Genomic DNA, 22,363 nt, shown 5'->3' with positions numbered 1-22,363 from the left:
TCAAGGATTGTAGCCATTAGACTCCTAGTACAACATCAGCACCTCCCATTGGAATGGAAAGCATTGGGCTAGTCAATACATATTCTCCTATGGATAGCTTGATATTATGGCACTTTCTAGAGAAATTTATTGTTCCTCCATTTGCAACCATCACTTGACACTCTGGTGCTGGATATAAGAAGCAATTCAATTCTTTTGCTACCTTACAATGAATAAAATTGAGGGTACTTCCTGAATCAATCAACACTATTACCTTTTTCTTCTTGATTTGTCCTTCTATCTTGATGGTTTGAGGAGTGGTAATTCCTGGCAATGCATTACATGGTCGGATTCATTTCTTCTTTATCTAGGCTTTGTTCTTGGAGTATATCCTCTTCTTTTGACCTTTTTTGCTCCTCTTCTTCTTCCTCTTCACAATCTATGTAGAATAATTTCTTCTCAGCACACTTATGACCTTTAGTGTATTTGCTATCACAACTGTAACAAAACCCTTTTGCTCATTTTTCTTCCAATTGTTGTGGTGTCAACTTTATAGGTTGTGGAAGACTAGGGGCAACAACACTTCCATCTTTATAGTTGTAAGTGGTATGCTTCCTGGTTGCCATAATTTTGCTTTCCATTTTTCTTGCTAACCTGAATGCCTTCTCTAATGAATCAGGTTCCCAAAGGCGAACATCATGTTGGATATTATCCTTTAAAGTCCCTATGAACACATCAATCCTATGCTCGTCTGGAATATTTTTTACCCTTATGTTCAATTTTTGGAACTCCTCAATGTGCTCCATTATTGAACCCTTTTGTTTGAGACTTATCAATTGGCTAAAAAAAATGTTGCTTTTTGTATCCTCATAATGTGCTGTCAATTCTTCCATAAAAATTGCCCAAGTGATAATTTGTTTACGAGACAAAGCTATTGATACCATACAAACTGATTTGGTTCCAAATATAAAGTTGCAATACGTACCTTTTGTGTGTTTTGCACATTATTGAGATCGAAAAATTGCTCCATCTGTAATATCCATGTTGCGGGATCCTTGCCATCAAACTTCCTCATATCGATTTTTGGAATATGGTGGGTCTTCGATCCCACATTAGAGTCTATGAAATCATAATTAACATTTCTTTTGTTTGCATCATGAGTTTCCTTTACTACCTTTTCACCATTAGTAAGTATTTCTTGTAGAAAATTTGTCAAATCTGTCTTCAAATCTGCCATGTTTGTCTTCAAATTTGGCTTCAAATCTGCCATGTCTCTCTTCAAATCTGTCTTCAAATCTATCTTCAAATCGTCCATCTTAGCTTCCATTCCCTTTATCTTAGATTCCACGCCATTTATCTTAGCTTCTGTTAGCTTTTGTGAGAGTGACATTTGTTGCACTTGGTCTTGTAATTTTGATATATCATGCAACATTTCTTCCTCTTCTTCATGAGTCATGCTAGAGCTTTCAGGTTGCTTACTAAGTGTTTGCATTTTCTTTCTTCGGGGCATCAGTTACCGATAATAATGCTCTACTATGCCCTTTGAATTCCTTCAAAATAAATTTTCAAACCAAGCCTAAGCAAAAAATTAAAAAAATCTACACACCTTTTTTCACTTTGTAGGAGCTCGATATTGCCTTTGATGTATCTCTGTACTATACGATCATCCAGTTATGAAATTGTGGCCTGCAATAGCCCTCTATGTCCTCTTTCCAATGCCACCAGTCTGATCCAAATTGGATTCTCCCAGGAAGAGTTATGCGAAATCTCCCACAGTGACTTGATTATAGACTAGCTCAGTAGAGCGAACTTGTATGACGTGCCACGAGTCACTGTTTCTACCTTTGGCTCTAAAAAATATATACAAGAAACTAAAGTCCGTCCTCTTTCTGTACCTTCTTACGAAATTTCAATCCGATGCTTAGAGAGAAAGTTATGACGATTTTCCCCAGGTCACCTGTTTGGACTGTAATTCAGGAGTCTGCAAAAGGACCAACTTCCTCAGATCATATCTCCGCAAATATAGCGTGAAAAACTCTGAAATTCGGACTTGAGGTTTAGCGCGATGTCTTCTCAAATGGTTTTTTTTTTTTATCTTCTGAAACGTCGCAGAAAAAAAAGTTATAGCAAAAATGCCACGACAACCTATTTGGAGCAGCAAAGCCCAAGAATCCAAAGCTCTGATACCAAATGTTATGAAACCAGCTCACAAAAAGATAGAAAAGATATATCAACGCCTTAGAATTCAGCCTCTTCGAGGGGGCAACCTCCTTTACATTACATAAATGAACAATTCTTCGATGATTCAAATGACAAAACCTTCTTTCTATATATAGGAGTCTAAAGAGTACAACATAACCCAACCGACCTAACAATAATAATATAAAGCCACAAAAATAACAATAGAGAGATTCTATAGGGCACAGTAATAACAATACGCGGAAAATAGGGACACAACAATATTAATAAGGGATACAACTACAATAGTAATGGGGTAATCACTAGTATTATAGGGACCCAACATTGTTGCACTGATGTTGGACTGGATCTTTGCATATCTGAATGGCACTTTGATTATCACACCAAAGTGTAATTGGATGTTGCTGCTGAAAGCGAAACTCTGACAGGATTTGACGAAGCCACAGGGCTTCCTTACTAGCTTCTATGGCACCACGATACTCTGCTTCTGCTGAAGAAAAAGAAATGACACTTTGTTTCTTGCAAGCCCATGTAATAGGTCTTGAACCAAGAGTGAACACATAACCTGCAGTAGACTTCCGATCATCAGAGTCACCAGCGCAATCGGAATCAGTGAAATCAATCAATAGAGGAGATGCTTATGCACTGTAATTAATCCCAAACTGAACTGTACCTCGAACATAACGAAGTATTCTTTTAGATGTTTTCCAATGACTTTCATGTGGGTTTTGCATAAACCGAGAAATAAGGCCAACAACAAAGGAAAGGTCAGGATGAGTATGGGTCAGATACAAAAGTTTTCATACAAGTTGATGGTATAAGGTAGCATCAACTTTAGGGGAAGTACAAGTGACTGAAAGTGTGGCTCCAGATTGAAAGGGAGAAGGGGTTGGCTTATAGTATTCCATGTGAAAATGGCGTAGAAGATCATAGGCATACTTGGACTGGGAAAGGGAAATACCTTCCTTGGATTGCAAGACTTGAAGACCAAGAAAATAATGCAAGTGTCCTAAGTTTGTCATTTCAAACTTCTTTTTAAGGTTGTACTTCACATGGTTTATAAGGTTGAGATCACTACTAGTAAGGATAAGATCATCAACATAAAGAACAAGAATGATAAGAGACTTACCCACTTTCTTGGTGTAGACAGTATTGTCAGAATGACACCTAGAAAATCCAGTTTTTAAAAGAAAGCTATCCATTTTGGCATACCAAGCCCGAGGGGCTTTCTTGAGACCATAAAGGGATTTATTAAGTTGACATACAAGGCCGGAATCTGTTTGTATAAAGCCAGTAGGTTGTTCCATCTAGATTTTTTCATGCAAGTCCCCATGCAAGAAGGCAAATTTAACATCCATCTGATGGACTTCCCATTTGAAAGAGGCAGTAAGGAAAAGAACAAGGTGGATTGAGTTCATTTTGGCAATAGGAGAGAAGGTTTTAGTATAGTTAATGCCTTCTACTTGTAAAAATCCCTTAGCAATAAGACGAGCTTTATGTTTATTAACTTTTCCATCTGGTCCATACTTGGTTCTGTAAACCCATTTGCATCTAACAAGTTTTCGTCCCTTTGGTAGAGGAACAATATCCCATGTATCATTTGCCAATAATGAATGATATTCTTCATTCATAGTTGTGTCCCAATCTGGATGGCCTGAAGCTTCTACAAAGGTGTCAGGATCATAATTCGTTGAAGCTTGAGCCAGTAAAGAAGAGGCTCTATCGAACTCAGAACGTGTACATCGTTGATCTATAGGATCACCGGCAAGAGCACCTGCTGCATCCCGAGTAGCACGGACCCATTTTGGAAGCGGAGGAGTTGAAGGAGGATCCTGAGAAGGTGGGGGGGATTGTCATCCTCGCTGTCATCATCTGAAGAAGAAATATTTTCAGAAGTAGAAGGGATAGAGAGAGGTGGCACATCCATCGAACTAAGCTTGTAGGCCGATATATTTTCAGCAAACTTTACATCTCTTCTAATGATAACTTTTTTGGACTTAAGTGGAATAAGTCTATATCCTTTGACATCTTCAGAATATCAACAAAAATACATTTTTCACTCTTAGGTTCTAAAGCTTTATGTTTCTCATCTGGAATATGGGCCCATGCTTCACTTCCAAAAATACGAAAGTGACTTACATCTGGTTTAATTGAGCTCCATGCTTCTTCTAGAGTGATATTCTTTAAAACCGTAGTAGGAGTGCGATTTACTTTGTAATTTTCACAGTTAATTGCTTCTACCCAAAAAATAAGACTAAATCCTTTAGATTGAAGCATAGAATTAGCCATTTCCTTTAAGGTGTGATTCTTCCTTCAGCTACACCATTTTGTTGTGGAGTATATGGAACAGTATGTGGCATTTGAATTCCATTCTCAGCGCAAACGTTGATGAATTTGTTGTTAAGATATTCTCCGTCATTGTCAGATCTTAGCTTAAGAATTTGATGTCCAGATTGTTTTTCAACAAAGGCCTTAAAGGCAAAGAACATGTTAAATACTTCACCCTTGAGTTTCCAGAAATATACCCAAGTGCGTCTGGAGAAATCAACAATGAAAGTTAAGAAATACTTGTAGCCAGAGAATGAAACAACTAGAAGTGGACCACATAAATCACTATGCACAAGTTGTAAAGGGGCTGAGGCGTGCCAAGAGGCATGTTTTTCAAAACTATCCCGATGATGTTTTTTGAGTAGACATCCGAAACAAACACCATCTTTGTAAGATACCATTGGAAGACCTATCGCCATATTTTCTTTACATAGATTCTAAAGGGAGCGATAGTTTAAGTGACCAAATTGCTCATACCAAAGTTTGCTCACTTCATCATTATGAGCAACAAATACCGAGGGAAGATTTGATGACCCAAAGTTGTTAAACTTATACGACCTTGTAGAATCATCAGCAATGCCAGTAGCTAAAATATGTCTAGGATCTCTTAGGTCCTTAATTACAACATCGTAGGTGAAAATTCAACGATTTTACCTTCACCTGAATGAGTTATCTGATATATAGATAGAAGGTTGCAGGATAAGGTTGGAACACATAATACATCATTAAATTGACCATTGTCTATATGAATAGTTCCAGTCCCTACAACACTAAGAGATCTATCATCACCAACATATATATTTTTGGTGTTACAATCATTTAAAGAGGAAAGCATGGCTTTGTTTTTGGCCATGTGATAAGAAGCTCCAGAATCAATGAGCCACTCATGAGAATGAGAAGAAGAAGATACATTTAGTGCATATCCAGACCGAGATGCTTGACAACCACATGCAGAAAGTGTTATTCCTGAAGATGAAGTTGAAGTTGAAGAGTGCTCCAAATGGATGTTATGCTTCTTCATTGCTACTTCCAAGGCTTCCATCTTCTTAAAGCATTTGGATTCTAAGTGGCCATCTCAATTACAAAAGTGGAAATGTCTATAAGTCTTCTTCCCTTTGTTTTTATTTGCCTTATCATTTTGTTGAAATGATTTTTCATTTTGAGACTGAAATTGCTTAGGACCCTTGTTTGATTTAGGACCATTCTTTTTAGGATACGACTTCTTAGGATTCTTTGAATTTGGTTGCTGCTGGGCGGCTAAGGCTTTCTTAGAAGAGTTTCCAAGATTAAGAATACCAAGATGTAAGAGTTTTTCTTGTTCTCTTATTAAAGAATCACAAAAGGCATCAAAGGAAGGGGACTTGTAGTCTTGTCCCTGAGAAATGAAGGCTTCTCTTGTAGAATGGAAGGTGGAAACAAACACAGATTAGGCTGGTCCCAACTTAGTAAGAATGTAATAGATAAGGCTACCATCTTCTCTATTAACCTTGACACCTTCCAAGAGAAGTCTAAGGGTCTTGAACTTAGAAAAAAAATCTTCAATGGAAGAAAAATTATTGGGGTCCAACATAAGCAACTCATTTTCAAGTTAATGGGCTCTAATTTCATTTTTAATTCCAAAAACTTTAGTGAGTTGTTTCATTACTTCATTAGGGGTATCAAGTTCTGCGATATGGAATCTAAGGTTTGGAGAAATAGACATCCCTATTAACCCACATGCTTGATCTTGCCTATTTTCCCATTTGGTTGCCTTATCTTCATCTTTAAGTTTGGTTTCTTGGCCTGTGACTATTTTGTAAAGACCTTTACTTCTAAGTAAATCCGTAATGTAGGACCACCATTGGAAGGAGTTGGTGCTGTCAAGAATAACTTGGCATGGAATTTCCATTTTAACAGAAACTGAAGTTGTAGATGTTGAAAATAAGTGTTCCAATGGAAAGATCTCGAAAAAATAGGTTGATTCAAAAAAACGGCTCTGAAAACGGCTTTCGGATGAAGAAGTTATGGCTTTTTGAATAAAAGTTGTTGAAGATGTCGACGAAGTGCGTGAATGTGTGGAAATGAATGATAATTTTATAAAAAAATCCCCCCTTTTCCAAACTTAATCTAATTAGCTAACTTAAAAAAATAAAAAATTATGTGACTCACTTTTATAAATAAGTGAAAGTCACATTTACAATGGTACTTTATGAGCTACCCACTAAATTGTAACTTAAATAAAAGATAAAGAGACTTTAGAATTATAAGTGACTCACTTTTTCTAATGGGTGAGAACACTTTTACATAAAGTAACTTTAAAACATAAGTTACATGTTTTTTGTGAAAAAGTAACTCAACAAAAAGAAAGACTTTAACTCAAGACCTATTCTCATAAAGTAGCTTTGGACCAAGTGAGCTAGATTAAAAAGTTAGCAATTTTTGGAAAAGAGGAAGGGTTTTTTCTTTTTTTTTAGTCATTGAAGCTTTGGGGTGCTTGCTTACTTGAGAAAGCTATTTTTTGCCTATAAAACAAAAAACACAAAACCCAACACAGACATACAAAAAAGACAAACCTTACGACTTGAAGTTAGCTTTAGCTGGAAACTAAATATTTTCCTCAATGTTTCTGATTTTTCGAGATCACACTAAGGCGTGACGGAAAAGAGCACACACATGGGAAAAATCCTTCCTTTATGTTTCTAATTTGCCTAGATCACACAAAGTCGTGGGGCAAAGAGCATATGCAGAAATGAAAGGTATAGATTTGGTAATAAAAAAACAGAGAGCTAAATAAACCGAAATAAACAGAGAGCAAATAACTAAAAACAGCAAATAAACATTGCATACCTCCAGATCTTAAAAATGACGTAGCTAGGGCTACCGAAAACCTTTTCCTGTCAAACGAAAGTCGTTCTTCACTGGAATAGATGCTCTTAACACAATAGAGCAGTCCTCTCGGCCCGAAAGTAGCTAGTAACAATAGATCTAGGAAATGACAATCGGATGCAGTCTACCAGCTTCAGATTTGGATCACCAACGGATGCAGCCCTCAAATAGCTCTGATACCATGTAGGAATTTACAGGGTAAGTTCCTCAGACAGAAAACCAAAGGACATTGCTCACAAACAGATCACAGATCAATACACCGATATTATTGACGTGGTTAAAACCCTCAAAGAGGGAAACAGTCCACGGCGTGAGCCAACGCGGCCACTTCAGGCAATTTATTAATAAAAGAATGAAAATTTACATAAGCTTCTCTCACGAATGGTTACCCTACAAATGACCCTCCATGCTCTTTAAATAGAGATCATGGACCAATCGGGTGTTAAGCCACGGATCAAGTGTCGGTAATACCAAGGAGAGAATGAACCGTCGGATCACTCCATATCGTGACCGTTGGATTGTAAGTTACAAAAGTACATAGTAAAGAAACACACTTAACTATTTCCTATGTGTCGAAGTATCCTAACATATTTGAATAAAACTCATATGGTATCCTACCAATCCCATAAAGGGTCTTATTTCCAATACATTTTGAGGGACAATTCATTCAACTAAGATACTTCCAATACACTAAGATGAAGCAAATATGAACTTATCCAAATACTTTTTGAGGATATTGTTCATCATACAGATAAAGATAGTTGGTGCATTTGTTCATCCAAATGACACCAGCACAAACTCATAGTACCCATACTTGGTCTTGGATGTGGTTTTATATGTGTCCTCATTATTGATTTTAATTTGGTGATATCCAAACCTCAAGCCAATCTTGAGAATACTATGGCTCCTCTTTGTTGATCAAAGAGGTCATTAATTCTAGATAATGGATACGTGTTCTTGATGGTCATCTTGTTCAATTGTTTATAGTTGATGCACAATTTGTAGGTATCATCTTTATTATTAACAAATAATGTTGGTGCTCTTAATAGGAACACAATGGGTATGATTTAACCCTTGTTCAACATTTCCTTCAATTATATCTTCAACTCGACGACTTAGTTGTGCTTATTGTATAAGTTACCTTGGACATAGGTACTACTCTTGGGGAGAGTTATATTGATAAATCAATGTCTCTTTTAGGAGGTAGCACTAATATTTCCTTGGGGAAAACATTTATGCCCTCTTGCAACACTAGATGGTATTCAATTTTCAACTTGTTATCTTCAACTGAATTAGTCACATGTATAACATACATTTGACACCCTTTTATCTTACATTTCTTCAATCGTAGAGCTAAGATTTTTCTTATATGCACAAACTTCTATACTCTTTTCAATTTTATTTACTTTCCTTAATCATGTGCACATTCCAAAGTGTTATCCTAGCATCCCAATTTGGCCATGTGGGCTTCCATGTAATCCATGCCAATCAACATGTCATATGATCCTAGGGGTAACATTCAATGTCGCTTGTGTATGAAAATCATTCATTTAGATTTGACATGCCTCAATGACTTTGGTTACATTCCTTTTGGTCCCTGTAGCTAACTAAACCAGCCATGGCTTTGAATCCTTCCTCCTCTACGATATAGATTCCTTAACAATATGTGGTGTATTACAATTGATTTTAGAACTGGGGTCAATCATAACTGAAATAGGATGGTTCACAAGTATACCTTCCATCTCCACCACCAAGGCTTGGTGATTTGCTTGTTGGTTCTCCACAACTACATAACACTAAGATACATTTTTGGCCACATCATTAACAATAGTGGCTTCCTGAATGTTATATACCCTTTTGATATTATGATACATATGTGGACAATCTCTCACAAATTTCTCCTTCCCATACCCCTAGCACTTCAATGGACTTTTTTCTTTGGCTCTTATGCTTCTACTTTTGCTAGTCTAATTGGTTGATCCCCATTTTGAGTGGGAAAATTCTATTGATATTCACTTCTGTGTTGTACATTAAACTTAATGCTCTTCCTATATTATTTGTATCATGATGATTTTGATCCTTAATTTGGAAGTTGGCTCTCTCCATCCTTCTCTAGTTTATCTAATGTTGGGTGTGGAGGCTGATTGTCTTCTTTATTCATAGGTATCGCCGCGTTGGACCCTGGTTCATAACAGGGTGGAAATGTCACCCATTTGATCACCATCAGGTGGTTCGAGGGGGTTCCACGGGGGAGGGGGATGGGCCGATGATGATTTTATGAGCCCTCCCCCGGTAGGGGTTCGGGGGCAGCACCCCCAAAGATAAAAATAGACGTAAAATTTCCTTGTAAAATATTGTAATTTCGTAGTAAATCTGAGTTGTTCATTAGTTGGATGGTCTGATGGTAGAAGTTATGTTTAATTTATGGTTTTTTAACCTAGGAGACAACCCTTGCTATATATGAGGGAATTATATTGCGACTAGATAAATGTGTATTCTAAGCAAGAAAGAGAGAGGATATTGTACAAGCGAGAAGAGGAAATTATAGTGGATTTTTTGTAGGTTGTATCTCTTCATTTTGTTGGATAATATAAAAGGAAAGGCTTGTTGTTTCTCTGCGAACGTAGTCCAAATTGGGTGAACCACATATATCTGCATCTCTCTTGTTTTATGTGTTTTCTGTGTTTGTATTTCTGCAATATTTTATGTGTTCCATTGCTCTGTAGTATATAATTTTCTAACATCTAAGACTTGACCTTGTGCCACAACACTATAATGTTTTTTGCAACACTATAAGGAGCTTCTTTACAACACTATAATTAAGAGGGAGATTCTTTACATCATTATAAGATTCTTTAAAATATGAAATTATTTCTTTTGAAGTGTATTCTCCACGATTATCGGATCTAAAAGTTTTTATTCTTCTTTCAGTTATGGTCTCTACTTCAGACCTAAATTCCTTGAACTTTTCAAATACTTCGTCTTTTGTTTTGAGTAGATAGAGCCATGTATTTCTAGAGTGATCGTCAATGAAAGTTACATAATAAAGATGACCTCTAAGTGATTTTTCATACATAGGCCCACACACATTTGAATGGATGAGGCCCAATATTTATTTAGACCTTGTTTCACTACTTGTAAATGGTTTCCTTGTATTCTTTCCTAAGGCACATCCCTTACATATTCCTTCACGATCTTCTTTAATATTGGGAATCCCATCTACCAATTTATTGAGAGAGGAAATAAACTTGTAATGTAAATTCCCATATCTTCTATGTCATAGTTCAATGGGATTGATTTCCATGTGAACTAGGGCTTGAGGATATGGTGTTATTACTCTATATAAACTTCCTTCGCGAATTCCAATAACCCTAACTTTATCAATGCTTGAATCCTTACCCCAAGCCAACACTTTTCCATCTACAAAAGAAACTCTATCACCTTTGTCTTCTAAGAAGGAAATTGAAAGTAAATTCTTTTTCAAACCTAGAACATAGAGTATATTGTTGAAATGTAGCTTTGCTCCATTGTCTAGCTTCAAAGAAGTTGTTCTTGGGCCTTTAACACCATATATTTTGTTGTCTCCCAATTCCATTACATGAGAATATTGTTCCTTTTATAGAGTGAAAAATTGTGTCCTATCATGTGTTTTGATGCCCCACTCTCAATAATCCATGCATTGTCATCATTGAGTAAACCTGTGAGTGCAGCCAAAAACCATTTGCTTTTGACCTTATTGAATAAGTTGTAGATGATTATTTTGATCCATCTTCCTGCAATATCGAATCCCATTTTCAAGTATCTTATCATAGAGGGAGTAGTCCTTTCTTTCAAGCCAATAGAGTGATATTCAATCTTCCTTGACCTTAACTCTGATACCATGTTGAGAAATCAATGCTAGTAGAATTAGGGTTAGATTTCTCTTCCATGATAATTACTTGTGAATTATGTTGGCTTGTTTTATTTCTTTATTGTATTATCTTTCATCAATCAATTACCAAATTATGTGTGTATGGAGATAACAAGAACAAGATACAAGAGATGTAGGCACTTTGCCATGGAAAAACCCCTATCTAGGGGAAATCCCAATCAAAATTATTCCTTTAGTAGTTAAGACGAGATAATCCAAGACTCTTAAACCTAGACACACACCTCCTCCACCCAACAAGTTAGCTCTTCCTTCTAGCAACTTCCATTTAGATCTTCGACCTTGTAGCAACAACACTTCGACCTAACAAATCTAGAATTTTGACCTTCCTAGTAGCAAAAATTCGACCCTACACATTCAGAATTTTGACCTTCCGAACAACATAACTTCAACCCAACACATTTAGAGTTTCAACCTTCCCAGCAGCAGAACTTTGATCAAGCAAATAACCTAGTAACTTCGCATAAAAGAGAGAAAGAGATAGCCCAAAAACTTGACTTGTAATTCTTCCTTCTTCTCCTTGAACTTCACACTTTTTTTTGCACTTCCTTGATGTGTATCGAACTTGTTGAGTTAATGTGAAAATAGATCAAATTTCTCTTGTATATATAGCCTCTTCTGTGATTTGAATTTTCCTATTGTAGGCCGACTTCATCGAGCAAGGGTCGACTTGGTGTGGAGGTGAAAATTTATTTTTTTGACTCAATAATAATTATTTTTACATGATTCAAAAGCCCAAGAAGGGTCTCATTAAATGGACAATGACTCTAATGACTCAGTATAAAACCTAGAATCCCTCTATGGGCACTTTGACCTATAAAATGATGACCCAAGCATGAAACACATGCTTTAATAAGTCATTGTAATAATAATAAACAGAAAATTTTCATTCTTTGAATCATAAATATAAAGACCGAACCTAGTTACATTCTTCAACACATACTCTGCATGTGAAACTCAAAGAATCCATGTACCTAGGATGAGAGTCTTTGAAATGTACAACATAGTTATAAGAAATATATCCATAGCTCAATTGGTTGCAGTCCCTTTCAAGTGGGTGTAGGATTTCAACCATTGTTTCTTATTTATGTTACCATTCCTCATGCAACTACACAGACAAAATCCACACATGTACAGTATGAGGCTGATAAAGAAACCACATTTATTGAACACATTGAGCACATTTGCTAACAGTTTCACGGCATCTTGCAGAAGTCCAATGCCAACTACAAGCAACGACATGATCAACATCGGGTGCCACACAAGTTTCAAGTGGGCGATAAAGTTTGGTTACATTTGCAGAAATAATGCCTTACCAGATCCCATCAGATACTCATATCACTTCGATATGGGTCTCACACCAATACCAAGGCTGTGGGAGACAATGCTTTTGAGCTCAAAATTCCCCCATTCCTTGGCCTGCACCAAGTGTTCAATGTTGACCTCCTTCGACTACACTTTCCATTATTACTAGACACATCAGACATTGCAGAACAACTCACACCAACAGAGCTAAACCCGGACTGCATGGAACAAGCTGCAAATGATCGGATCATGGACAGGTAGATCAAGAACACTCACCAACAGAATATCCAAATGTATCTAGTTGTCAAAGTTGGGCAGCTCATGCACCAAGGCAAGTGGCTCATTAGGGACCAAGTTCAGTAAAAGTTTCCCCATCTCATGGAGGAACTCAACGCAATGGGGTTTATTGCTTCCTAAGGGAGGAAAAATGATCCAGATGGATATTGGTGGCCACTCACTTATTCCACTAGGACCCCCACTACTGTACCATTATTTCTTTCAGTTTTCGTATTTGTAGCACACTTTACTATTTTTGACAGTTTTTTGGGTCGTGAACTTCCAAAATCGTTTTGAGGCCTTAAATGCCAATTTTTTGGAACTCAAGGAAAAGCGAGTCTAGGCAAATTTTTGTAGTCAAAAGTTGTAGTCCTCAGATATATCTTTCTAACGGGGTATCGTGCATGTCAAATGGAGATTGTATACCAAAGTTATGACCTCGTGAAGTTGATGTACTAATTTACCCCAACGGAGCCCATAGTTTTGACGCTTCATCTCCTAGGGTTAGGTTTTTGGATGTTTAGGGTTTTGAATTGTTTCTCAATAATAAATAGGTCTTTGAGCCTCATTGTAAGACAGTTTAGATGCATGTAGCTGCCACATCTCTTCTAAGAGATAAGCTACCATCGCCCGAGCTAGTCTATTTCCATTTTGTATGTAAGCATCTTTAAGTTCTTTGATATTAATGAAATGAATATTTATTTCAGATGTATCTCTGTGTTTATGTTTATATATGTATTTTGTTTCATTCCTCCACAAATCTAGATCAAAATTAATCATAACATCTTTCAAACCTCTCACCACTATTAGAAGAAAGATGAAAGCAGTCAAAGACAATATAGAACAATTCAAGAATAAAGGTGTCTATAAAGTCAATTTCTCCTTTGGCGAGTGTTGTACAGGTGAAAGTGGACAATCCCTATAGGTTAAAATTAAGGAACACAGTGCATATATAAAACATGAAAGAATTATAAATTCAGCACTTGCAGAACATGCCAAAACTACAAAACATCATATTTTCCTAGAAGAAACTAAGATCATCGCTAAGGAAGATAATTATTTCAAACATAGAGTCGGGGAAGCACTTGAAATCAAGAAAAACGTGAACAACATGCAACCTTAAATTAATAGTAATTGGCTCCCCTTCCTTGCCAATGATCTATAGATGATGATCTCATATGGATTATCTTTCGTCCCTTGTCTCCCTTCCTTCCTAGCCTTTGGTCCACCTTTCTCTCTTCTATCGCTATCTCCTCTTCATTCCTTCCCTTAACCATCCTTAGATTTTCTTTCCCTAACTCTACCCCTCCTCATTCACCTTCCCCCCTCCCTCCTCTCTTTCCCTCTTTCTATTTCACCCTAGCTATTTGCCATGCCTCTTACTTAGGTCATTTCCTATTTGCACTTACTAACTTAATAAAAACCACATGACACACACATAAAATATTAATTGTACATATTTGCACACACACACACACACACATTTATTTATTTAACATTCTAATATAACACTTATTAATATATGCATTTATTATAGTATTTAATAATAGATATGCATTTATTAGGGACTTAAATTATAATTAATACTTTAATTTATTAATTATAATCAAACCTTCATGTTAATACATATATCATTACTAAATTAATTTAATTTACCTTTAACATTAACTTTAGCCTTCATTAATTTAATAATCATATCGCCTTATTTATTAGGGTTTCGTCATCGTAATATTCTTGATGACCTATATTCTATTTATATTTTTAACCTCTACTCTTCATCATTCTCAAGTCTTGACAATGGACTTAGTTGGTGGCTCTGAAATATCAACAACAAATCTATCATTTGTGGATCTTTATTGTTTAGATAATCTTCTGGATACATCCCATAAAGATTCCTTTTCATCAAATCCTTATGAAAAAGAATCTTTATGCGATGTATTCGGAAGATTATCTAAACAATAATGAAACTCGCAGAAACCTCAAAGACAAGATTTGTGGATCTTCCTTTGTCACTAATAAGATACTATGAAAAATTATAGCAAATTATATTAAAATAATATTACAATACAATACAAAAAGTTTTATTAAGATTTAATTATTGGAAGAAAGAAAATATCATTGAAGGGGAAATGTGAAATCTTCTTAAAAGTTGCTTCCTTCGAATGAAAGTGGCCATTTCGTGTTGGAGTTGGGACTCTATGCAAAAAGCTTCAATGAAATCACCTACTAATGATTCATTGTTGAATTAGTAATATTTGTCATCTTTGCTTTCAACATCAAATCCTTGCTTGAGTCGTAGCTGCAACTGCTCCAACACTCCTCTAACCCACTTTAATTTGGGACACCCTACAACATAAAGCTTCTTCAATGACATTACATGTTCCAACCTAGGGAGATCTTGTATCTCATGGCATCTATGAAAATGTAGTTCTATAGGCTTTGTGAACTTCCTGAACCCTTCTATGCTCTTCATCTCATAGTAGCCTACAACCCACAACTGCTTTAATGTTATCAAGGGTTCAAAACTCAACAACTCTTTTAGTTTGTCACATTAGATGATGTCGAGAAACTGAAGTTTCCCAAAACTAGTAAACCCTCTTATTTTCCTCAATTCTAAACAAAAATGTTAAGTCAACGTTTAAAGGTTGGGACAAATACCCACACGAAAGCTTGCCCCAAATATTTTTGTCCCTCACATCCATTACTCCCAAAGACCAAACATGCATTTGTCATTAGTAGTTGATAATATATCCAACTCTCTTTCCTCTATCTCCCCTTCAACCCTTGTAAATGGAAGTTCTATCAGCAAGCTTTTATAGAGACTTCATCATAGCAAAATTTCAGTGTGATAAGTATTATATCCCAGTTTATGTGAACCAATAACTCACAAATCATTCAAGCTCTTGAGGTAACCTAGGCAAGGTTGTAGTTCCTCCAACAATTCCTCTCCGAGCAAATCCCCTCCTAATATCATAACTTTCCAGTTCTAGAGGCCTCCAATACCTCCCGACAATTCTTTCAAGACAATTCCCTCCTGTAATAATTCTCCGAAATGTCGTTGTTATGCAACTTGGGAAGACAATTCTTTCACCTTCTTACTTTATGAAAGATCTAAACATCCCAGTTTGGTAATGTTTCCAAGTGTTCTGTTGGAGGAGTTGACTTAAATGACCAAAAGTATCTAAATGCTTTTGCAAACTGAAAGCATTTGTCAAATCGATATCGATGTGCTCAAGATTCATTAGCTTTTCAAAGGAATCATCACTGACACCATTTTCTCACACCCTTTAAATTATAAGTATTTCAAGAAGCGTATTCTTGAGGCAAAGTTTCCAGTGGAATGCCCTGGAAATGTGGACGATATATGACAATCTTCTCAAGGTGCTTCAACTGCCATATGCACTTTAAAAAGTTGAAAGAGGAGTGATGATATGTAGCTCGCGCAGCTTCAAAGAGGCATGCAATATTCAAGTTTGAACTATTTTCACTTACAAATTAAACGAGATTAAAAAATGTTCAATAAACATAACTAAAATTCTTTAGGCAAAGTTTCCAATGGAATGTCGTGGAAATGTGGACCACATATGACAATATTCTCAAGGTGCTTCAACTGCGCTATGTAGTTCAGAAAGTTGAAAGAGGAGATGCTATTTAGCTCGGGCAGATGCAATATTCAAGTTTGAACTATTTCACTTACAGATTAAATGAGACTATAAAAAGTTCAATAAACATAACTAAAATTCACTTTTTCACAAATATTTCTAATTCCCACTCAACAATGGCTAAAACTTTCAAATTCTACAGCGAAATCTAGGAAAGCATACAAGAGTACGGACACTTATACCATCAGAGCCACATGAGATTTTGTGACTGCCTCCCTCCTCAATATGTGACCAACTTCAGTTGTAACAAGTTGCAATTTCAGGATATCATGAGGACCAAATCCTCGAAGAATTCCGGAATCCAGGTAAATTTAGCGCACTTTTGTGGATGGGTGGTGACACGTGGCAAATTAAAATTCAGCGCACACACGTGGCAAAATCGTAAACAGGGAAGCATCTCAATAATAAAAAAAACACACGACTTTCTGATTTCAGTATATTGCATAAAAAAATGTCCTGGAGAATGAAATACACCATTAACAGCTTCATTTATTTTCTTCATATTCAAGTACACATTTCATGACTTAGGCGATTTTCATTTATCAAACCTGATACCTGGTTCTTACAAACCCTCTGCTCCCTGGCTCGAGCAGAATTCTTCCTCTGCTACGCTGGAGACCATGGCAGCTACAAGAAGACCCTGAAGACCTACATTTATAATCATCAACATTGACTATATCAAGAACAACCTAGTACCTGGTGATTGCCCATTAACATATCTGACTTTGTCTTCATTTTTTATGGCTCTGCATCACTCATATATTTGTTCCAATTGACTTTGATGTGGCAACGGTAAGTTATCTGATATTCCAATTATTTCAAATCTGTCAATGATTAAATTAGAGCAACCCTCCACATCAAGATACCTGAGCTTCTTTAAATTCCTGAAGTTATTTGGAAGCCTCTCCAAATCATGGCATCCTGAGAGATCGATGTGTCGGAGGTTACTTAAATTACCAATGGACTCCGGCAGACTTTCCAAATTGTGGCAATTTGAGAGATTGATATAGTCGAGGTTCATCAAATCACCAAAAGAAATCGGCAACCCCTCCAAACTGTGGCACCCATGCAGATCAATGTGTAGGAGGTATCTTAATTTACCAAACGAATCAGGCAGCCTCTGCAGATCATGGCAACCTGAGAGATTGATATGTCGGAGGTCCGTCAATTCATCAAAGGAATCTGGTAGCCTCTCCAAATTATGACAGCCTTGCAGATCGATGTGTTGGAGGCACCTTAAACGACCAATGTTATCCGGCAGCGTCACCAAATCGTGGCAATCTGAGAGATTGATGAGTCGGAGATGCGATAAGTAATGTAAAGAATCTGGCAGCCTCTCCAAATTGCGGCAGAATGAGAGATCAATGTGTTGGAGCCACATTAAAAGAGCCCAAAATTCTGGCAGTGACTTAATTTTTGAACACTCTGTTAACACCAAAGCTTTCAACGATTGCAAATGACGAAATTCTATGGGCAATTCTGTTAACACCAAAGCTTTCAACGATTGCAAATGACAGAATTCTATGGGCAATTCTGTCAGATTAACCTGTCCAGATAAATACTTGCCGACGACAAAGCGTTCTAGATGCTTCAGCCGCCCTATCGACCCCGGAATGTTGGACAGCGGAGCATTGATCTCTAACTCGCTCAGCTGCAAAGGTGGCTGCAAAAATGTTCACGGGTTGTTTTAATTTTGGATGGAGTCGTTTAAGAAGGCAGAGGAATTGTCAGAACGGTCAAAAGTGATTGGAATTCCGTACAAAATTTTCAAAAGTCTTATAGATGCAGTGTTTGAATCATATTTTTATAGTAGAAATAGATTCAGCACTATCAACAAAAACTTCTAAAACACTTAAAATTATGAATTTTAACCATTTTTAATTGAATTTACAAAAATCACTATTTATTTTTTCAAAACAAAATATAACCTAAAATTCCATAACTTTCCAGAAAAACAAACATAATTTTTATACTACAGCTTTTTAAATACATCTTAATCTGTATTCTCTTCTAACACCGTCTGTTGCCATATTAAAGTAACGTGTAGTCTTAAATCAACAGCATAAACACAAAAACGTTGAGAAAATTTATAAACACAAAAACATTAATACAACAGATTTATCTTTACCTGTGAGTCGTCTTCCCACAATTTTTTTAATACGCTCCCTGACACTTGTAGAACCCTTAAACTATCCATAGGTATCCACGAAGGCAGGAAACGGTTGGGACACTTATTCCACCTGAGCCATATGAGACATCTTGGGACGTGCATCGGCCTTCTCAAAATACGTTCCAAAATAGCATTTTCGGTATCAATAAGTTTCAAGGTCCTCGTATCAATACGGCGGCCAAATGCATAAGCAACTTCCAGTATAACATCAAGATCATTACATCAACATTATCTCCTGGAACGATTCTGATTTCCCGCACAACTGTTACCTGTTTATTTCCCTGTTTATTCGTGAAAATTGATGTTTATTACTTTTTATTTATGAAAAATATAAAATTACAAAATCAAATAATCTATAAGATCTATGATTAAGCAGAGATACTCGAGAAATGTAATAGGATTAAGGTGTTCAAAGGGACTTGGCTCATCATCCTTCTGAGTAAGCATTGTGGCAAGAGAACCTAGAAAAAAGGTGAAGTGCAGACTCTATCTTTTTTGGTATCCATGGCTGCCGCTTTCACCCCGTCTGTCGTCGGCGCTGCAAGAGATGGCAAGGCGCTGTCAACCAACAGTGGCTACAGAAACCCCAACCGCGATATTACTCTCTCAGACACGGACGCGCTCCTTTCCTTCGCTTTTCTGGGAAATACGCTATCTCCTCCGTCGGCCCGCAAGTGGGAGGAGCTGCCATGGTTGAAAGCCCAGATTCCCTACAGCCTCGCCACAGCCATGGCCATCAAGCCGGAGCTCTCATTGAAGCTCTCGGGGTTCCTTTCCCCCAGCAAGATTCGGAGCTCCAGGATGAGGATGAACCCTATGGCGATTAGCCATGAAATGCACAAAAATGGAAGAGATCTCGCAGGGACTGCTTCACAGGGGTTCGGGAGGAAGAAAGCCTGCGTCGATTGGTGGCCTAGGGTGAACGAGACGACCAGAGCCGAAGCACTTAGGTTGGTCGTTGCAAAGATCGCCAAATCCGTGGAGGATGCGGGGCATCTGTTTGACAAAACGCCTCTTCGAGTTTTTATCTCATTCAGGGGCCTGCACTCTGTTTTAGCTCAAATGGAATGCGCTGAAAGGGTTTTAAGTCGCCGGCTTAACTCCCAAGTCCCAGCAGAAGCATGGTCTAAGCAAAACCTTGCAACTCTTTCAACCGTGAGTCTCAGAAGCACCTCCCTCTCAGACAGATGCGGGCTCTCCAGTCCCCCTGGCCATCAGGGCCTCAGTAGCCCGCAGAGAACAGAAATCTCAGAACCATTCCAGATTCTGATTGTCCTCATTTCCGGTAAGTCAAAGCTGCTGTGGGTGAGATCTACTGATCTGGTGCAGCACCTCAAGCTACACCTGGAAAACAAGGAGGGCTACCCGGCAATAATTCAGCGGCTCCTCTATGAAGGTAAACAATTAGAGGATTCTTGTCCCCTGTCCTGTTACAATATTCAAAGAAATGCCTCCATTTCCCTGTCCTTGCGTCTGAGAGGGGGCGCTGTTGGACAGCCTTCTTCAGCTGCTGCCTTTTCATATAAAGATGCAGTCCATTCTCAGAAGCCTAAGGATAGAGCTCCTCCTGCTCAAGCTCCCAAGCCCTTCCTAGTGGACAAGCTGGAAGAGTCCCCCACAATTGAAATATCACATCCCTTGTTGGATACGCAATATCAGGTGTTTGCAGAAAAGGGCATCATTTGCAGGTTCAATGGTCTTTGGCCTAACACAGCAGACCTATACCAATGGATTCATGCTAATTGGACCAACAATTGCAAGGTTATCTTCTGCTCTAAAGGCTTCTTCATAACTCTGTTTGTTGATAGCGATGATTACCAAAAATCCTTAACTGGAGGCCCTTGGTTTTGGAATTCGGCGGGTCTGTTCCTCACTCCGTGGTTCCCAGAGTTCGATCCCTCCACAGCAGTCATCACCAAACTCCCGATCTGGGTTAGACTCCCTAACCTTCCGGCGCATCTCTGGAACTTTGTTGTATTTGAAGCTATCGGCAATTCCTTAGGTCGCTACCTCGACACAGATCCCTCACGAGGGCTAAAAGGAATTTATACCTTCGCCAGAATCTGCGCAGAAATAGACATAAGTAGAGGACTTCCTGATAAGATCATTCTCAAAATAGGCGATTTCCATTGGGCTCAACCTCTGGACTTTGAGAATACAACATTTCGGTGCAGAAATTGTCATCTCACTGGGCACCTACAAAGTTCGTGTCCTTCACTACCTTTCCAAAAAAAGAAAGCTAATTCCAAGCCAAAATCTAAAAGCTGGAAACCTCATGATCCTCCCCCAATGGATAGCTTTTCTAGCTCAGATGACGACGATGAGGAGGAAGAAGAGGAAGTCATGGACGAAACCCCAGATCAGGTTTCTCATCCAGCGCGCCACGAAGAAGCAACTGTCCCTCCTGTCTCTCAAAAACGAACTCATGTGTCTTCTCCGTCAGATTCAGACAAGGAGCTTTCGGCTCCAGCCCAACTCAGCATACAAATCGTTCATGACCAACAAGATCCAGCTGGTTGGGTCAAAGTCGGCAAAAAGAAAGGGAAAAAAGGTCGACCGAATGATTCCACCCTCGTTGTGTAGAATCTTTGGTTTGGACCGTTTCTGTTTGCTCAACTCTTCCCTAGTCTTTTCTTCTCTTGGGAGCCGAGGTGGATTGTTTCCTTTCCGGCTGCCCTGTCAGTCTTGTGGTTCTATGCCGCCCTGCGTGGTGGGCAATCTATTCTTTTCTTGTCTCTCGTAGCTTGGCCTGCTGTTCAGCGGCCAGTTTTTCTGCAGTTTTGCAGAAGTTTTGTACTATATTTTCCTTTAATACAAACGCTAACTTACACAAAAAAAAAGATCTATGATTAAGCACTTACAGATAATTGCTCCAACATATTTGTATAATTCATAAGACGACCGGGCGACGAAGTATGAGCAACAGCTCTGCCGAACTCCCTAAGGTGACCGTGCATTTCTATATTATTTTCGTCGTCCACTCCCAAAAGACATCTGCGTTGTAGAGTATGAAAACCGGAATGACCTTCCCAAAGGGACCCCTACCGTATTCTTATGGCAGTATTGTTGGAAATTTCTGGTAATTTCAAACACAAATTAACTGAACATAGAGTCAATGTTCTGTTTTTCTCCACAGGATCTTTGATACAGGGAAGTTTAAAATAGATTGCTGAAGAAGATGCACAATAAAACCTTTGTATTCAATAATAAAATCAACGTGGTACAAACTTCTTCCTCTTAAAAGAGGGATTCACCAGAAACTTTCAACAAGAAACAAATTACTATGTTTCAGCTCCAAAATTTATTTTTACACTATTGTGTGTAAAAATAAAACTTACATTTACAACTGTAAAAAAAATCAATCTCAATACATTTGCTGGAGTTCATTACATTTCATTTTCAACCAACAAAATAAATTCTTTTTCATTCCCACACATCTCGTTTCATTATATTCATACTGGAGAATACATTTCAATAACAAAACAAAAAAAACTTGCTTCACCCTTTTCACGCTTCTGCGCTTGTTACGTTACATATCCACCAATAAAAATTTTATATGCCCTGCTGCACATTTCAAAATCCCTGCACAGAAAAATTAACCCCTGCTCTTTTCTTTTTCGCACTGCTGTGTTTTTTTTCATTACATACAAA

General features: G+C 37.7%; 1 protein-coding gene across 1 annotated transcript; it reads right to left on the bottom strand.

Moving 5' to 3' along the window:
* Positions 1-17,075: 17,075 nt before the first annotated feature.
* LOC149211924 (uncharacterized) lies at positions 17,076-19,159 on the bottom strand. Its single transcript, XM_089388515.1, has 3 exons — positions 19,132-19,159; positions 18,664-18,906; positions 17,076-18,210 (listed from the first exon to the last, which is right to left on the bottom strand). The coding sequence occupies exons 1-3, from the start codon at positions 19,157-19,159 to the stop codon at positions 17,294-17,296; spliced, it is 1,188 nt and encodes a 395-aa protein (XP_089244641.1). The 3' UTR covers positions 17,076-17,293.
* Positions 19,160-22,363: the final 3,204 nt, after the last annotated feature.

The sequence above is a fragment of the Pinus tabuliformis genome, chromosome 1_1 (genome assembly GCF_031772625.1).
Source record: "Pinus tabuliformis cultivar Carrire ecotype Pingquan chromosome 1_1, CPIR1, whole genome shotgun sequence".
In the NCBI taxonomy this organism is placed as follows: Eukaryota; Viridiplantae; Streptophyta; class Pinopsida; order Pinales; family Pinaceae; genus Pinus; species Pinus tabuliformis.
Note: the sequence above shows the minus strand (reverse complement) of the source record. Positions and strands in the feature narration are given on the sequence as shown.

Coding starts and splice junctions, on each gene's coding strand:
- LOC149211924 (XM_089388515.1), bottom strand. CDS start 19,159: ATGCTTACTCAGAAGGATGATGAGCCAA. Junction 18,907..19,131: donor TCAGAAGGATGATGAGCCAA/GTCCCTTTGAAC, acceptor TTATACTGGAAG/TTGCTTATGCATTTGGCCGC. Junction 18,211..18,663: donor AGACGACTCACAGGTAAAGA/TAAATCTGTTGT, acceptor CGTGAACATTTT/TGCAGCCACCTTTGCAGCTG.